This window comes from Dipteris shenzhenensis, chromosome 24 (genome assembly GCF_047967505.1).
Source record: "Dipteris shenzhenensis isolate YYH24624 ecotype China chromosome 24, Dip_SZ_1.0, whole genome shotgun sequence".
NCBI lineage: Eukaryota > Viridiplantae > Streptophyta > Polypodiopsida > Gleicheniales > Dipteridaceae > Dipteris > Dipteris shenzhenensis.
This window is the reverse complement of record NC_141619.1, coordinates 2,095,142-2,115,241: the sequence shown is the minus strand read 5'-3', so window position 1 is coordinate 2,115,241 and position 20,100 is coordinate 2,095,142. Positions and strand designations below refer to the sequence as shown.

The following is a 20,100-nucleotide window of genomic DNA, read 5'->3' as shown; positions in this document are numbered from 1 at the left end:
CCCCATGCCACAATCAGGCCTGAAACTTAAATCCGTCGAAATAAGTCGACTCAAGTATAGCCATTAGTCATAAGATTTTTCTTATCTTACAATGGCCATACTAGTGTGTGTTTTTCCTATCAAACAACCTACTGGACCACTTTCCAATGTCAAAATAAATCAATTGCAAACATCCGCTCCTGCCCTTTTCAAACACTTAATGAGTGTAATCCATTGTTAACCAATCTCTTAGTACTGCCTAAGTGAGAATAATTCATATCATATCGTTCCTTCTAACAAAGTTACAAAGGGAAGGTCAATTTTTATACTCACATTCATGTCAGATCATTGCAAAAAGTACAACAATATTGATGGCTAGTTTCCAATAGAATGTTCAATCTTATTTACTAGTACTTGGAGATAATCTGCTATAGAGTACATTTTGAAGTTCCCAACATCGTCTTCATGCCTTAAAATTTTCAATGCAAATCTAATGGAGAGGTATCCCGACTCACCTGGCACACAATTTTTATCCATGTCACTTGATCTAGATTAGCATAATCAAATCTTGGCATTTTACTATTTAATAGTAATCTGAGGTGCACAGTTAAAGATATGAAGAAATGAAAATAAAACGTTAGTGAAATGCAAGTAATAAGTGGGAATCACAAATAAACCATAGATATGGGTGTTCCAACCAAGTCCCAAGGAATTCCCAAGGTCAAAAAATCCAGATAAAACCTCAGTATACTTATACCTTACCTTGATATCCTATTGGAATTTTCCACTTATCAGTATCACAATTAACTTTATGCACACATCAAAGTGCTATAACGTCCTTGAGAAGGTCAAAATTGAAGGATAAACTCCATGCTATATGGCTTTTTCATTATTTCACACTTAAAATCATGCTAGATTCCATGGAACTATACACAACTCCATGTACAAATAAGGAGTATATGCCTAAACCCATTAAGAGTAAGGGATTATGCTAAGAGATCTTGAGTGTAAACTATCTAATTAAGGTTATCTAGATCATCATCAATGAACCTTGGCATTTTCCATTCTTCCATGGGAAGAATCTAGATCATCATCAATGAACCTTGGCATCAATGACCCAATCTCATCATAGGGAAGAACTTTACAGGTAAGGGCCATCAAATATATCAATACTAATGTCATGTAGTTTTTCTATACAATACTCAAGAGTGTGAAAAAATCTATATTGTAAAACAATTACATTCACTTTCCAAGTGATTTTCAAAATAAGTTCTAGTCAAATTTCCAAAATTCTAGTAAGTTTAGTAAAGTGAAGTGAAGTGTTTAGTAAAGTGAGGGTGAGGAAATACTCTTGGAATGAGGGTTGCCATTTAGCACCATTACCTACTAGACTTTGCAACATAAATACCACCAATTAGCTTAATGTCCCCATGTCCATCTATGGGATCCACCTTGTCCAACCAACCTTAGTGTTACCATATTCACAACTTCTCATAAAAGAAGATTCCCTATAAGACCCTTAAATATACATCTCTATACCAAGAATCAATGCTCCATTTTACTAGCTTGGCTAAAGGGTAAATAACGAAAATACCCCTTTTCATAAGTCTAGCCAATGTGCCACTTTTTCTGTTGTAAGCACGGCATCCCTACATATAACATACATATATATATACATATATATACATATATATGGCTATCCCACAAATAAAGGGACTATCCTAATGCAGTAGAAATTAGTAGCAAATAGCCCAAAAGGTCTCCATTCAAAGAATATATAACAAGACTCCATCCTAAATTTAGAAGTCTCCAAATATATAGTCCAACTAAGAGTCCCAAATTCAAAAGTCCAAGCTGTTTAACTAAGGTTAATATTTGAAATCCAAAATATTCCTTATTCCAAATCTCTATTCTTACATTGCAATTGAAATTGCAATTGAAAAATAAAGCCTTGAAAGAAGTCTAAGACGTTGTAATCTACATCTGCTATAGCATATGAGGCAGTCCAACGGGCCATCTAAAGGGAGCAAGGCATCTTATTCCACCATAGTAGGGTGGGGAGTATAGAAGCATATAAATATTCAAGGTAAATTCAAGTTATAAATATTCATGGTAATCTTGTTGTCAAGCCCATCAACTCCATAGCCTAGCATAGGCTGCTTCGTTGCATGTGGGCAACATGCAAACGTCTTCCCACAAAATGTTATATTGATCATGCTGTTTAACTTACTAGCCGCCTTGTTGTCATTCCAATAGACCATATAAATGATTTACGATGATGTTTGTCACAAAGAATCACTATAGGGCTGGTGATATCACGTGGAGATCCAATCACTGAACATTGTGGCAAGATGATTATGTATCATGCTTCTCATATAATACCGGTCATCCTGGATTTAATAGATATATTCCCGTCAAGTATAAAAGTACTCTTGGCATATACATGTAAGCCATCTTCCATTTCTCTTCGGTCCCTATCTATCCAATTTCACCTATTAAATCTGTATGCTTTAATCCTGTGTCTAGATGTTCCCATCCAAATAAAATGGGAAATATGATACTACTTTTCCATCATTGCTATATAATAATGAATTAAATTAAGAGAGGCCCCCATAAAGATGGGGGTGCTACTTAATATCTCCTCTCAATGGGAGGATGTGTGTGTGTGTGTGTGTGGGACCCTCCTACCGCTTTCCCGCAGGTCCAACACACAATCCAAGTGAGGGCAGTAAACCACCCATCACTTTGGATTGGGTCGGACTACTACCCATAAATAATATATATAATACACATACTTCACTGAATTGTGGATTGTGGAGGTGTACTTACCTAGCCACTTCCTCAATTTTCAAAGGTCCAAGTCACATCCAGGGAACTCTTGCTGTAAAAATCTTCTCACAAGTCTTCTACTTTTATCCCTCTTGAACCCATTCCTTTCAAAGTTCCCGATCAATTTTTTAATCTGCCCAAAGGCTTTGAAATCCTCTTTTTTAGTATAGAGTATGGGCATAACTTGGGAAAGGATTACTTTCTCAGAGAATGATAATGGGCAGTTACTATCCGCCTACATGAATTTGCATATAGGGTAGTCTAGGGACTCAGTTTTATCATATTTGTTCGTCAGTGCTATTCCATTGTTTCTATTGGCAACAGTAATGGACATGCTCAAAAAATTGGCTCTTACTCCTCTAGCGTTGCCATCCTCTGCAATTTGTACATCCATAGTAGTGTCCTTTATCTCTAGGAATTGGAGGGGGTAAATCCATAATGGGTCTATCTCATCATTCTCTTGTATTTTGAAAAACTCCTTTAGGGAATCCACATTGATTAACAATATATCATCCATATATCTAAATGGGTTTTTGAATTGGTATAGTCTCCCCCAATCCTTATTCCTCCATAATTTCTTAATGAAGTTAAGCTCAAACCAATGTAAATACAAATTACATCATAAAGGTGAGCAGGAAAATACCATGGGTATGCCTGATGTTTGTTTATAAACTTGCTCTGCTAATCTCAAGTGCATGTTTTCCAAGAGCCACATATTGATCATAGTACATTCTTGTTCCAACCAGGATATCATAGTCTTACTTCTCCTATCACTCCATGATGCTTTTTTCCTATTCCAATTTAGGTTAAGATACCTCTTTCTCTTTCCTCTATAGGCCATGTTGATGACTTCTGATATCACTTTCTTTAACCCATATATCCCGTCCAAAGGGATATTTATTTCCTTAAGTTATTAGACCACTTCAAGTCTACTGTTTGTAATTGCAAGAATTACAACCCCTTTTTTTCAAGAGTTCTCCAAAGTCCCTTAAACCCCAAGTCCTACTATTCCTGACATAACTGGATCAAAAAATATTATCAATCATTATATTGGCTTTGTTGGAAGTAAAGATTCCGTAATATTAGCAACTGAATATAAGTCGGAAGTGGATTACAAGGTGTTCCAATTCTTTCATTAGCAGTCCACTTTTTTCCAAAAATCCTTTATGGTCAGTTTTGATGGAAGGTGGTAAGATAAACATTAGTATGTAAAATCACAGTAGTAGCTAGAGATCACTGTGTTGACTCAAAATTTCCTATTTATAGTATACCCATACACAGGATAATCTATTCCTAAAATACTCAATATTAGCCAAAAGTTGTAAACAAAATATCAGCTAATATCATATGATAATTATAAGCATCTATCCATTCCGCCGTAGTATGTAGTGTGCCAGTGTCATCTTCAGAAACCATCATCAGCAAACCTGGTTGAGAAGTGTGCCAACTCACTTGCATCCATCCACAAAAAGGGCAAGTTAGAACTATGACCTTTTAATGTGGGATTGCAGGCCTCCATGCCAGCACACGGTTGTTATCCTTATAACCCAACTTGATTTACATATAATCTCATTATGGCACTTGTAATTCAAGAATATATTATATATGTCAATAAGAATGCTCTAGGGTCCTTCAACACTTCCATGACATCACTCGGCTTTATTAAACTTCTTAGAACATATGAAGGATCACTATCATCCATTTCCATTGTTCCCATCACATCCTCCACGAAATTCCTAAAGTAGAGTACAAATGAGTCTCAGTGGAAACAATGCAACACCACAAATATTTCAGAGTAAAAAATTTCATTGAAAATTTGGGGAACTAAACTTGCAGCCCGTATTCTCCTCTTTCGGGCACCACTATTGGTTGACAATGCATCCATAGATTGCAATTGTCTTTTCCTCTCCTTCAGTCCCAAAGGTGTTCCCTTTAACTTTTGTACTCGTTCTATCGACTTCTCTCGTTCCTTCTTCACAGCATGTTGAACTTGGCCATAGATAGACCTTTTAAAATCTTGTTTGCTTTCAGCGAGCTTCTAGATTGATTCTTCCAATTCATGTCACTCCAAGTCCAATGCATGTGCTTTGTCACTGAGTTCTTTGTTTTGCAATTGGAGATTGTGCATACTATTATGCATTGCCACAATAGTAATATTTCCCAAATGTGCAAGTTCTTCTGCTTGGGCTCTCTGCACCTCACTTGCTTGCATAGCCAATGTCTGAGAATGGTTCAATCGATTGCAATAACCAAGCAATCCAGCATGTCCCTTGCCAACAAACTGAACAACATCATGCACTGTATGAAAAGGAGGACTCTTTTGGGTGGCAGGGTCTAAAGGATACAAGTTTCCATCCACCCAAAGGTCAAGATGCTTCTTCCCTTGCAATTGAAGAATTGCAATTGAAGACTGTGGAGCACACTTTGAGGAGTTCTACTATATCCCAAAGAGCGTGTGCTTGCATATTCTGCCTCCAGTTGTAGGTTCACATGGTACTTGTTGGATATGTCCTCGAATGGTGCCATGAGTACTCAAAGAGAGGTATCAGTGATGCAGGGTAAAATGTAGGGGAGAGCTGGCAAAGATGGAGCAGTAAGGGGGAGAGAGTAGCAAGGAAGAGGGAGGAGGAGAAGCAGATGAGGGCAAGAGGAGTTGTTTGATGAATTGAATATGAAGCAGAGGCTTAGAAGGGTTGTAAATGGTGGTCGGCCTGATTGAGGGGTGTGTGGAAGGAATGCAAAGTAGGGCGGGCGAGCTTCCTTTTATGAAAATCTATGCAGTTGCAGCTCCTTTTGAGGGCGAAATTAGCTAGGTGAATTGCCATAAAACCATTGTGCCCCCTATGTGGCTGCACTATGGACTCGCTTAAACATTTGTTTTGGTCCTGTGTGGAAGTTTGCGGGGCATGGGTGAAGATGGAGGCTGCTATTAGGCAGTTAGGTTCGATGCTTCGCTTCTTCATTCGGTCGTGGTGGGGGTTGATATTGAGGGGGGATATGATAGGACTTTCTTTAACACTAGCTTCATGTTGGCCATATATTCTAGCAGCCATGGGGCTTTCGGTTTGGAACCTCAAAAATCAACGGGTGTTCTGATCATCTGGAGATCTTAGTGGTAGTTTGGTTCAACCAGAGGTGTTGGCTGATGTTGTGGTGTACTTGCGAAGTTGTTGATGAAGTTGTTGTAGACCTAGGGTTTGTTGCCGACTTTGGGTCATGTGTTGTTAGGGGTCTATAAGAGGTCTCACCCCCCCCCCCCCTCCATTTTTGTTTTTGGATCTAATAAAAGTCAGTACTAGCAAAAACAAAAACAAATGGTCATGGTAATAATGTGAGGGATTCAAACTTGGGAGCTTCAATGTTGACCAATACAAAACAACCCCAAGCATGTCACAACTCCATCACTTTATGGCTGATCACACAATGGAAAATTTATTAAGACACCTATAACAATCCATAGATCAACTAACCATCATGGGCAAACAAGATGAATGCTCATAAATCATTCATAAGGCCTCCTAGATGTGCACTATGGAGAAGAGAGAGAAGAGAGAGGGGATGAATATGTCCAAATCCGGACTAAAAGTAGTGAAGAAAGAGTTTTAGTTTCGGCAGAACTCAAAAAAGTCCAAGAAAAAAAGGTGTGCTTTATTTGCGCAGCTCTACTCCAAAATCCACACGTTTAGGTTTGGAGAAGCAAAGAATGGGAACGTGAAATCAAGGGCGCGCTATGGAGGTCTCCAGGCGAGGTCGTCGAAGGGGTGTTCGCCAAGGCTATGGCGACAGCCCTGCTTCGCGTTCGCTGTCCATCCTCCCTTCCAAGCGCAAACAAGAAGTCGCCGACGGCCCTTCCGGTCGTAGCAAGAAAAAAGCCAAACGCAACCGCTCTTTCACCAAGGATCGCAGCATGGATTCCACGGTCTTCGTTGGGGACCTTGACATCGGCACCACGTCCGCCCATCTTAAGTCTTTCTTTGAGAACTACGGAGATGTTGCCAAGGCGAAGGTCGTCTTCGAGCAGGGCTATGGGTTTGTTACCTTTGAGGCCAGGGAGATTGCGCAAGGCGTGGTCGTTGCTGCAGCTGGAAAGGACGGCATTCGGATGGGCAACAGAAAGGTGAGGTCTTTGCAAGTAAACATTCGATAAGATCAGGGTATAAATAGAATTTGACATTGGTTAGCGTGTATAACCGTTCCGGAGACGGAGGACTTCAAAGTTCATACACGCACTTTCCCTTGAAAGTCCATGCTGAACTCCATTTGCTTTTTGCTCGAGCAGATTCGAGTTTCCTGGGCCGCCGGTTCTTTGCCAGAATTGAGCACAGGTATCCGGACAGTCCAGATGTCATCGGATTTGAAAAAGAGGTCACACCGCCCAGGTCCGCCTCGTCGGTTTAGATCGAGGTTGTTTCTATCGGCTGTTACTTCTGCCGTGGCCTCAGCTACCGCAGAAGCTGTTATTCAAGGAAACGGTCCTGGGCCTGTTGTACCTATTGTACCGGAGCTTAGTCTTCCCAACCGAGAGGTGATCGCTTATGATGATTGGTTGTAATTGGAAAGTACTTTAGCAGATGGATACCGAGCCAGATGGAAGTTTTGTCATAGGTGGCCTTGCAAGCGGCTTGTGTTATCACAAGTGCCGGTGTACGTTTGGACACCTCTTTACACTGTAGGGAATGTTAGATACTCAGAGGTAGACATGGTACGTACTCTACTATCTGTCGTCACTTGAATGGTCTGAATTAGAGATTTTACTTTTTGAATGTTTTTCCGTTGTTGTCAGGACTGCCTTTTCTAGAGGAGTGCTTGAGGATACCTTATTCGTTGTGTATATAGCTGTTACATAAAAGGACTTCACTCTTAGTTGAAAGCTTTAAGCTATGTTGTCCTATGTGGGGCAACGCCTTTGTACGCCAAATAATTGTGTGGCAAGCAGAAGAAGCTTGAGATGGCACATCAAAGGGATTTTTTATTAGTTTTGAGAATCTTTCTGAAACTATTGTATTTTTAGACCTTAAAGAATTGAACTGGGTCCCAACGAGTTTCTCCAGAGGAAATTCAAGTGGCTTGGCTATGTAGGGATGGATCTGATCAGATATTTCAAGAAGGCTAACGTTGATCTAGAATGCTTGTCGAGAAATACTGGGAAAATATGGGAGTTGTTCATGAATGTGCCAAGCAAGATCTATGACGATGGCTATAGCATTCAGAGATCTGCAGGTTTGATTGGAAACATATTTAATGGGATAAACCTTTTCCAAATTCAGTTTTTCAAATTCGAACAGAACGTCTGAAGTTCATTGATCTAGATGTCCTATTGTAGTCATGGCACACCCTTGCACCGGTGCTGTGGCAGGATAAATCGAAAAGCCTTGCTGCCCACCAGGTCCTTTTTCCTACCTCTTTGTTTGTGCACGTGCACAGTGGTATCTTTGTTGAGTAAATTAATGATTTAAGGGAGTCATGCTTAAATGATCTGCTAAAATTGGTCTGATGCTGTGCTCTGTGCATGTCTTCATCTCAGATCCAATGTCTCGTTTTTTCTAATCTTTTTCTACTTAGAAATGTTTGTTCAGAGAGACATAAAACAAAAACTCTCTTGTTTTCACATGCATTGGATGAAGAGTTTGTGGACTTTTTTTTAATTAGCCTTCTCGGTTAGTTGCTAGCCTTTGTCACTGCTGAGTCTGGCCTTCAGGAGGGCTGACAGAAACTCTGTATGAAGACATTTGTATAAATGGAACAGGCATATATGTGCACACATATGTCTACACTATGGTCTATGCCTACCGTTTGGTGCTAATGTTGTTGGTGGCAAGATGATAGCTCGCTGTGCATGTTGGAGTACCTTGTGGGTGACTGTTGAAATTGCTCTGTTTTGTTTTGTTTTTAGAGGATGAGTTGTGCATGTTCCTAGATTCATCTATACATGCATCTGAGGTCTTGAATGGTAGGAGAAGGTTTTGCTACAGGTAAGGAGAATGCGCAGATGTTTTGTGGACATGATGAGTATGCCATGAACTCTAACCATGTGGGTGACTGTTGAAACTGCTGGTTTGTTGTGTTTTTAGAGGAGTTTGGGCATGCTCCTGGATTCATATATCTGGAGCTTACTCTCTAGTGAAGGACAGATCGGCCAACATGGAAGCTTTTTCCAAGGTTGCTCTCTCTTCTTGTATTGCTTTCTCCACTTCATGGTCTGCTATGGGCTGATTTTGAGGCCGATTTCCAACCTCAACCACGCATTACCAGTGACTTGTTGTCATTGAACTGTTAAATGTGTCACTTGTTTTATTACTAAATTCAGCAAGTTCTGAGGTGAATTCTCTACAAATAGCCTCTGCTGTAAAAAAACCTCTTTTTTGAAAGAGACAACATCCCTTATAGCCACTGCTATATGTCATCTAATTTGCCTCTCATTTGTGAGGGCACATGAACACAAGCAGGTTACCACCTCAGGCTTTCTATTATACTATACATCTGTCATCCTCAGTGTACAACATAACCTATCAATAGCAGCAGTAAGAGTTATTTCGCCCACATCTTTAACTGGATAGGACAAATTACTAGTACAAGTCTTTTGATAATATATTTTTCTATACACCTTGCACAAATAACATATTTGAAATGCACACATCTGTACCATTAGAGTACTAATAAGAGTTATTTTACCCATGCCTTTAACAAGATATGTATAATTATTAACACACGTGACCTTTTTGCATCCCTCAAAGACCTGAACAATTCCCTCTTGAAGGTGATGCGTCTTGAAGCTCCACTCTTGAAGTATCAAGTGACTTGCTTTCTTCACATGTAGGGACATGTACTCTTGTGATGCATCGTGACTGCAAACCAAAAAAAACCCCTTGCCGCATAAATTTCTGAGTCATCAGCTTTGTTTGCAGGGATTCCCCTTTCTTTTCCTATGGTTGCTGCAAAAATTGGTCTTGGTATGCATTATAGATTCATGTGGCAAACTATTACTGAAATGCTTTGGCCCATTCCGCCTTTAGAGCTTGAGGACTACCTTTAGGTTTGGACACTTTATTCTCCAGGGTCATCTTGTTGCCCTTTGAAGCTGTCACATATTATTGTCTCGTCTTATATAAAGTGCTTTTGCCTCCACCATGAGTTTCTCATAAGGCGAATCAGCTTTGGCGAATGAATTGTATTGCCAAGTGGTAGCAGAAGGGATTAAGATAGATTTGGAATTCCAAAATTGTGCTCTGACAACATGACTTGTTGTGGCGATTTTTGTTGGGAGTTCTTTCATCTAGGCATATGCCTAATCTACTTTGGCATTGCTCCCATACTTGTGAACTTTTAAGTTTTCTTGGATAGTATTTGAGAGCTTGCTTTCCAAATGCTACCTTTGGTCCATATAGCATGCAGTCCACGTACTTGATGAGCCTTATGTAGTCTTTATATTGTAATCTATAAACACTTGATGTGGATGCTTTTAGTTATGAGCACATTTTGAGCTTTTTTTTGCGTCCACGTCTTTAGGGCACTCTTGATCTTGTCTTATCGCTCTTTTAGCACTATTCTAGCAATTTTTAGCAATGTTGAGTGCTTTTTGAGCTCTTTTTCAAAACATTTTACATTTTATAAGCTTCCATCACCTTTAGCACTTTTTCAGCATGTCTTCACATTGTTAATCCTTCACCTTCTCTTAATACTATTTGACCACTTCTCGAGCACTTGTTAGCAATGCAATATGTATTCCCTTGCTGTATGGATATTTATCATCGATTTCCATGGTGTTCAATCTCCTCCTTGTACTTTGATTGGGTATATCAATTTTCCTATCTCGGAGCCTCTATCTATTTCTAGACCCTAGAATATAGATCCTAGATCCTACAACCTAGATCCTAGCCACTGAACCCTAAACTATAAACCTTAGATCCTAGATCCAAAGCCCTAGATTTCAATGGATAATTTATAAAATATCTTGATTTGTGCAGCAGGTTGGGGGTGCACCTAACCTGCTGCTCAAAGGAGAAATTTTTGATGATTACAAAGGCACATCCTTGGGTGGGGCTCTTTTCCATATATATATGTCATGTGCTCAAGCTTGGACCTCTCAATCCTAAAAATGAATGATCTTCCATCTCCCATGCTTCGGTTGAGCACCTTCACCTTCTTTGGATTTCATCTAGATCAAATCGCTCCTTTGCATGTAGTGGCTAGATGGATAATACGTTGTCCTTGAACACCATGTTGTTGATGTCCTTCCAATGGGCACCAATAGGATCTGCCTAATTACAAGGTTCATTGGATAGTTTCTAGCAAGTATTGAAGAGGCGCAATGGCAATCCTTTATAGGCACTCAAAGCATTCACAGATTGCACGAGTACGCTCCTCTCCTTCAGCGTCCTATCATGTAAGTGGTGGCTTGCCTACTCTTTTGGCTCTATCATTGCGATGAAAATGGACCATGTGAAGGTGTGGGTAGGTGTATTTGTAGTCACATGTGGATTGTAGATAGTAGGCAAGGTGTTTTGCATGCATAAATTCAAGCACATGGACATAATGAATATCAATGCATGCAACATGTAACATTTCACAATTCAAGTACATGTAACATTTGATATGAGTGCATGCAACATTTCACATGATATGATGCAACATGGTGATGGCATGATGTATGATGATGCCACATAATGCAAGATGATGCAACATGATGTGATGCATGATGATGTTACGTGAAAAGGTGCAACATGATGCCACATTGTAGCATGATATGATGCATGCCAATGCTACATCACAGAATGCAACATGCTGCAACATGACGATGTTAACATAACATGGTGCATGACGATGCTACATGATAGATGTACAATCAATTACAAGCAAAATTTTTAACTTACAAATACAATATGCATTCATGCAACAAGATGGAGAAAGCATGCATACAACATGATGGAGAATGCATGCATGCAACATGATATAAAATGCATGGATGCAATACGATAGAGATTGGATGCACGCAACATGATATAAACTGCATGGATGCAATATGATAGAGATTGCATGCATGCAACATGATGGAGAAAGCATCCATATAACATGATGGAGAATGCATGCATGCAACATGATATAAAATGCATGGATGCAATACGATAGAGATTGCATGCATGCAACATGATGGAGAATGCATCCATGCAATAGGATGCAGAATACATGCATGCAACATGACACATAATGCATACATGCATGCAAAATAAAAAAATGACAAAAATCAATACATGCATGCAATGCAATGGAGAAGGCATGCATGCAACACGATATAGATTGCATGCATGCAACATGATACGAAAGGCATGCATGCAACATGATACAGAATGCATGCATGCAACATGATGGACAATGCATGCATGCAACATGATACAAAATGCATGCATGCAACATGGCATCTATACCTTAGGAGCAGTCCCATCTAACTCTCAACCTATACCCGTTAAGGTACCTATTCCCTAGGAGTCATCCCATCTAACCCTCGAGCTTCTGAGCACAAGGCTCAAGGACCACTCTCTAGGATGGACCTTGGGGTGGGCGAGGCTACGGTATGATGAAATTAACACCAATAATAGTCCCATCAGCTAATAATAGTCATTATATAGCTGATAGTATGACGGTTACAAGTGGTATTGCACCTTGTACCCTTAATAATACTACTAGTGTCGACGGTTCAATATCTCGCCAAATTTACCATGAGTACTATTACCTCTATCAATGTAGTATGTGAGATCCTGGAGATTTCCATCTGCTACCATAGGATTTTACTGCATTTGATAATTCTGTTTTAGTGAAAGGACTTTCCACTGTGTTGCAAAGCCTAAGCAAGAGAGACAATGGGAGAAACATGCTGTAATAATTGAGTCCATACTGCAAGAACCTCTCGTGAAGGAGGACCTACAGTCCCAAATCGCTTGGAAAAATGATCTACATAGGCTGTAGCAAGTTGGGCTCGAGAAGAAGTCCAAACACCATCAGGCCTACGGGCTCGGCAAATATTTGTAGACTGTCTCTTGTAGTGCAGACCTTTAAAAATTCCTTTAAGGAGAAACCTTTGTCAAAGAAAGCCCTTTGTCGTGCTCTTGTCTCCCATTTAGTAATTTTTTTGTGATCATTTCTTTGCAAGCAATGTCTAGCCTTACATAAAGATGTGCTTTCTTCAAAAGACAGTGGTCGAAAATGACTAAGCTTAGTCAAAGATTGACAAGTGTTTTTGGCCCGAGCAACAGTAAGTCTGAATGTCTTCATGTATTCTTTACCATAATCTCGAATAATTGATTGCATTCGAGCAACATAGGTATACCAAGCATAATCCATATCAATAGTGTTCTAATGTGAAAGAGGTTGATAGGCATCATAAACAATGTCCTTGTATTGATCATGCTCCAGATATTTGTTATTTAGAATGAGGAGTCTTCTATGTGACAGCTTATCATGTGGTATTTCATGAAACGAGATCCGCAACCAAAGAGGAGCATAGCCAGAATGTGTACATTCATAATCTACCCACAAATTAGTAGTGAGAATGTCACAGCATTGGGGGTTGATCCTGTACCAGTGATCCAATCGAGCCTGATATGAAGACTGTGCATTATGATGGAAAGTAGCAAAGGATGTGATTCCTTCCAAAGATCAGCAAAATTGAAATCAAATTCAAAGTTTTCTCCCTAAATAAGACACTGCACAACCATCCATCTACCTTGTGCATCATTGAAGGCAACAGTGGGCCAAAGACCGTCCTTCACTATAAAGACTACTCCTAAAAAAGAATGTTGCCCAGCATAAAAATTATCATAACCAACAAAAATGACCATGTCGTCTAGCGTACATGTGCTAGTTATGTTCTTGTAAAGCCACCATATCAGGCTGCAAATGATGGAGATACACCCATACTATCTTCCATTTTCTAGCATCACATAAACCCTGTACATTGAGTGTTAAAATTTTATTTATGATAACATATTTATAGTTTATGTACATTGAAAGCAAAGCTGACTCAAGTCTACATATCCACCTTAGGGTCAGAACCTCTATCTTGAGGTGACAAAGGTGCCTGATGAGAGGACAACAAACCCACCACATCCTCTTCTAGAAAAAGAGTGCAACTGGCTATCACAGCAGCCCAAGTGTTGCCAATACCTAAATTTTCTTTAGGGCTATGGCCATTAGAAGTAGTACCATTCCATTTGCGAGGAGGCAAAGGTCTCCGAGCTGTGACTGTCTTCCACGATGTCTGCCAAACTTCCTATAAGGTTTTTCCTTGCCCTTAGGTTGAGAAGTGGAAGGCAATACGATAGGAGCATTCTCTATAAAAGCCATTGGTGCTTTGCCTTTATCTTGAACTACATAAACTTGTTTATTGCCTTTGTTTTTTAATCCAAAAGACCTAGAAGTGTCCTTATTTTGCATTCGTGTAGGCATAGCTTCTTGTGGCATTCTTTGCACCTGCAAAGGACATTGTGAAGTCATATGTCCCAATTTCTCACATTCAAAACAAGATCTTGCAAGAAAAACCCAATTGATCTTATAAAATGCACTCCCCATAGCAACATTATTGATAGTAACAGAAGAAGATTCGGGCAGGTATCCCACAAGATGCAAAAGTTATTCGCTATTCGAATTCCCATTTAGCCTTGGGGGACAAACCACTTTACCTAAAGAGGCTGCAAATTTAGGCAAAAGGGAGGCCAAACACTAGGGGAAGTCCACCATCTTGATGTCTGATGAGTGCTTGATAATCCCTAGTCAGCGGTGACCATGGACGGCATACATGAACCATTTGCTCCTTAAAAAAATAGGGGAGTGTTTGAGAAGCATTTGCTTGTGCTCCTCATATGTCATTATGACCTCTAAAAAACCCGTGGCTGCATAGTGGACCTTGCAAACAAAAGAACCATCAAGAGTTCTAGTCAACCAATTCCCAACATCTACAGCAACAGGCATTCGACTTGGAAAGAAAATAATGACAGCATGTTTGGCATAATCCCTCATAGGGTCAACTATGTCATCCACCAATTCCCAACATCTGCAGCAATAGGCATTCGACTTGGAAAGAAACTAATGATAGCATGTTTGGCATAATCCCTCATAGGGTCAACTATGTCATCCACCTCGACCATAAGTCCAACTATAGGGACTAAATCTTTCCAGGCTTTGCAAGTGTCCTGAAGACCTTCATGCATCACATCATAGACCAATTTAGCTTCAAAAGAGTCATGAACAGGGTCATTATGTCCCTCATACTACTTTTGTTTCTTATGTTGTCCCAGCTTTTATTTTTGAAAGGTTTTCTCAAATTCATACACTGCCATGTTGATAAACTTAGTAGAGGCTTGTTCGAGGATGCATAGAAAAAGATACCAAGCACTATACGAAATCCCTACAAAAGACAGAAGTAAATTGTATGGAATCCGTGCAAGCTATACAAACTTCCTGCAGGCTATACAAAAACCCTCTCAACTATACGGAATGACTACAAACTGTATGGAATCCCTGCTAAGCCATATGGGAAACCTACATCATGGAATAAAATGGTGCAGATGGTGCATACCTACATGGTAGATGTATAGCGACCGTACAAGTAGGTGACGTGGCAGTACGAATGGCAAAAGCTTGCATGGGCTTGTATGAAAAGATGATCCCATGTACATAGAGTTGATGAGGCAGCCAAGGAGGTCGTACGGATTATACGGTCTGGACTCTGCACAACGAAGAGAAGAGAAGATGCGGGGGCAGAAAGGGGCTATACGGAGGCCTAGAAGAGAAGCGAAATCACCATAGCTCCACACACACACACAATACATATACACACCTCCAACAATGGACATGAAAGAAGAAAGTTCTACCTTACTGAAAATTATGAGAGGTAAGTAAAACTGAATATAAGCCACCAAAATCGATTGAACAATTCGTAACCTAACATGTAGAGGCCATGTTACCAACTTCCAATAATCAAGCTTTTTTTTCAATTTTGTTGATATCCAATTAGCTTGTTGGCAATTAGTAATCGACCAACCCAAACAAACTATGTGATTGGTTGGAACAATTTCCCCCAACCATAAAAGAGTATACCACTCTTTTGAATGCAATGGCTATAGCTTAGATTTGTGGAAATTTACATGAAGACCACCTGCTAACCCATATAAAGATAAAGCTTGCATCAAGCAAGATAGATCCTCCTCTGTATTCTAAGGAGTAAAAAAGGAATCTTATGCATAAGCTTGAGCAATGAAAGTACTATTGCCTTGAATTTCCAAAGTTCAAACCATGAAGCACATCAGACGCTATGAGTTGATCCATGTACCTAAGCATGGGATGTGTGGCTATGGCATATAGGAGTGCACTAAACAGACAGCCCTGACGCACCAAATAGCAAGGGTCCATGCTTCCAAAATATCTCCAAATAGTATGCATGCAGCTTTGTTGTCACTGTCCAACAACACACACACACACACACACACACATCCAAAATATCTCCAGATAGTATGCATGCAGCTTTGTTGTCATTGTCCAACAACACACACACACACACACACACACACACACACACACACACACACACACACACACGTGCACACGTGTGCGCAGGCATGCACACACGCACTATATGGTATTTACACACAATCACATATATGTCTAGATTTCTAGAACTAGACCTAACTTAGGGGCCTTATGCTCAACCTATTCATGTATATTATGGGGATAAGTCCGTCTATGAGGGTGAAAAGACATCAATCTACATGATGCGTCCATTATGAATCTTAGACATCAAAATTGTCCAAACTTGTATGAATAGAATCATTTTTTCAAGGAAAAATACACTCAATGGAACAATGGAATAGAGCTCAAGCTATGTGAATATCAGAGCACTATGGCTAAGGATATTGTGAATCATATCAATGCAATGTAGCCTTTCATCAAATGAGAAACTACCATTTCAACAAGGCCTAAGAACAAAGAGGCACTCGGACTACAATGGGAGCAATAGCTCATTGATGCTAAAGATTGTGATAGCATTGGAGAAAATCAACTAGGAATGTACCAACATTGTGATAGCATTGGAGAGAATCAGCCATGAATGTACTTGCAATATTGGATCAAAAAGGTCTCTATTTGTAGATTGAGTCAAGGTCTAACAGTAGAAACTCCACATGGTCTCATGCCACAAATTATCACAAGAGTACACATTGCACTTGCGTTAGGAGGAAGATCACATAGGATTATCGGACCTGTCCAAGAATATAGAAGATGATGAATCACCGAGTCTGTGTTATCACAAATTGTGCATTGGTTTATGTGTTAGAGATGTGTGGTCTAGTTCCATTTTTTGTGAGAACTTGTTGGAAAATGGGTATAAAATTGCATTTAAGTCAAATATTTTGCTACTTTAAAAAAACATTTGAGCCACATTTTTGCCCAAAAAATCCTTGGTGGTGTAGAAACTTTGCCAAAATTTTGCCTTTGAAAAATATACTAGTAGTGCAATCTGAGATCCCGATGCCAATGAGGACTATAAGATAGAGAGCTAGAAGATCTGAGAATGATAGTTGAAAATATAAACAAAGAGCTATGAGCATTGAAATAGGGAATGCACCTCCAAAAATAAAGACTAAGTATCTAGGAATGTGCATTTAGATATGGAAACTTCCACCCTTGGATCTGTACTGGGGAAATTAAACTTGAACTTGGTCCAAAATGGGCATCAAATTGTCTTATGTGTTAAACACAAGCAAATCAAAGGAATGATCTAGAAATAGAAATGGATAAAGGATTTGGGAGCTATTCTTGTATCCAAAATGAAAGATTGTACAAAATATGAAATTCAAGAAAAAATAGTGGCATCCAAAAAATTAATCAAGGAATTAGAAAGAGGCTAGGCTCCACGAACTATGCTAAGATGTGAAATGATGAAAACCAAATGAGATCAAATTGTTCAAATGAGAATCTACGATTGCTCATTGTAGACATGTACGAATAGCAATCCTTGATGATATTTACTAGGGATAATAACTAATGATGTCTCGTTGGAATATATGATCCTAGAATCCATGAGGACTTGGTCAATCAAGATGTTGACATGGCACCTGAATTTTGGGGTAGTGGCCTTAAATGCCTCAGTGACAAATGATGAAAATGGAAGATTGAACCAAGAAATGATGGAACTAGAATACTATTCAAAGATGTGTCTAGATGTGCTAAAAAATGTGACCAAATATTTAAAAATGTTGGCTATGGATAGCTTGAAGTATTGAAAATAACTCACTTCTAGTGAGTTATTTTCAATACTTTTAGTGAAGAAAATAACATCACTAAATAGAGATTGTCTATGATGTTGAGCTATGCACCAAATCAATAGAAAGACAACATACTAGCCCAAAAACTATGATATGATGGAAGGAGGTGACCAGGATGAATATACAAACAATGGTGTATTAAAACAGTTGAGTCTCAAGCCAAAGATGTCCAATACTAAAGAGCAGAGAAGATCTTTAACTAAAAGTACCTCGACATCAAAATCATGTCACTAACAAATTGCAATATCAAATTATGCATAGGAACCATGATGCAATATATCAAAACTATGTTAAAACTCACTAGGGATGAAGGATTTATAAAAGCTTTGATGGACTATGATGAAATGGGTTTCAACAGTAGAACTTGACACAAAAGATGAGGAAGTCTCCTAAGAAACTCTCCCTCACACAAATGAAGATAAATTTCAAGAAACATGCAAGATACTCACACCTACAACATCTATGGTTGGAAAACACAAAGGAAACAAAGGCCTTTACAACTCCAAATCCCTTGAGATTTACAAGGATGGAGAAAATACAATGTTTATTAGTCATTTATTATGCTTGGTGCTATGGCTATACCACATTATCATTCATCCTTAGCTAACATCTTCTGTACCCTATGGAGGGTGGAGAATTTGTTAATGTAGAAATTCAATGAACAGATCTCTTAGAATCAAGGCATGGGTGTAGGCTTACTGGTGAGGGATACAAAGAGAAGATAACCTTATATGATGCATGTGTTGGTGGTGACATGCAATACCATTGTGCAAAGTGTTAGGCAGCTAGCATTTCAAGAGGGGAGATAAAAGGACAGTGGCCCTAATCTACAAGTTCTTATTGAGGTAAAAAAAGTCACCAACTCTTAAGGTGGCTCCATCATGCTCATTGCTAATATAGTGGAATGCAAACCCATGTTTAGAAATACATGTGCATTCAACAAGGAGCCAAGAGGATTATGCATGCAAAATGGTCATTTCATAAAATTGTAGAAGAAAACGTAGCTATTTGTACACATGGGGCCAATTTCATTGCAATGAATAGAGATTCTTAAAAGGTAGTAATTAGAGAGGAGAAAAATGTAGCTAGACAGAAGGATGGGGCCATGAATCATCCTAATGACTCGAGTGCAACGCTTGCACTTGTGATAGTTACTCATGATGCTAAGTAGGCAGTGGATAGGATTACTAAAAATGGCCAAGGTTTAAATGCAATAATTTTTAGAGGCGGTGGCATGAAGGGTGATAAGTAGCTTAAGGGTGGTGTTGTAGCACCATGCTTTGTAAGGGACTATAAATTGTCAAGATGAAGCAAACAGAAAATTGTCTATTTTTGCAATAGTAATCTACATTACACATGGTGTATTGATATATTGGTGCATTGAGATGTGCCTACTGTTTGGCCATCGTATCAAGAGCAAACAAGACCTCAAACAATACTAGACCTCAAACAAGACTAGAAGACTAATTGGACTAGGGTTTGAGATTGGGGTGACAACCATCTCCATGCCTTGTAGAGACCCACCAATAACAAGCCTCATCATCATGAGTCAATTTATCAGGCTACTTCATCATCATGAGTCAATTTATCAGGTGAATTATAAATGCCATTGGTTGGCATGCAGAGGTGGTTGGAAGCATGGTGTAAGAAATGGGATTCTTATAAGTGTCAATGGTTGACATGCAAAGGTGGCCACCGATAGCATGGTCTTCCATGCAGTATAACTCAGAGATGTATCCATGGTCTTCCATGTAATAGCTAAGAGATCTATCCAAAAGGTAGTGCTCCCTAGTGTGTGTGTGTGTGTGTGTGTGTGTGTGTGTGTGTGTGTGACCTTGATTTGAAAGAGTGCTCCTAGCAAATGTGGTGATTCAAAGGAGGCCATGTTGTATGTGTGAACTTGATTGGAAAGAGGTCAACCGTTAGGTTTGCTCTCTATCCTAGGCCCGTGTGGTTGAGGCTTCTGCATTGACTTCCTGTT

General features: G+C 39.4%; 1 protein-coding gene across 1 annotated transcript; it reads left to right on the top strand.

The window, feature by feature from the left end:
* The first annotated feature begins 6,432 nt into the window (after nucleotides 1-6,432).
* On the top strand, nucleotides 6,433-7,909 carry LOC147886086 (uncharacterized). Its single transcript, XM_087395575.1, has 2 exons — nucleotides 6,433-6,925; nucleotides 7,088-7,909. The coding sequence occupies exons 1-2, from the start codon at nucleotides 6,539-6,541 to the stop codon at nucleotides 7,358-7,360; spliced, it is 660 nt and encodes a 219-aa protein (XP_087251701.1). The 5' UTR covers nucleotides 6,433-6,538; the 3' UTR covers nucleotides 7,361-7,909.
* The last annotated feature ends 12,191 nt before the right edge of the window (nucleotides 7,910-20,100 follow it).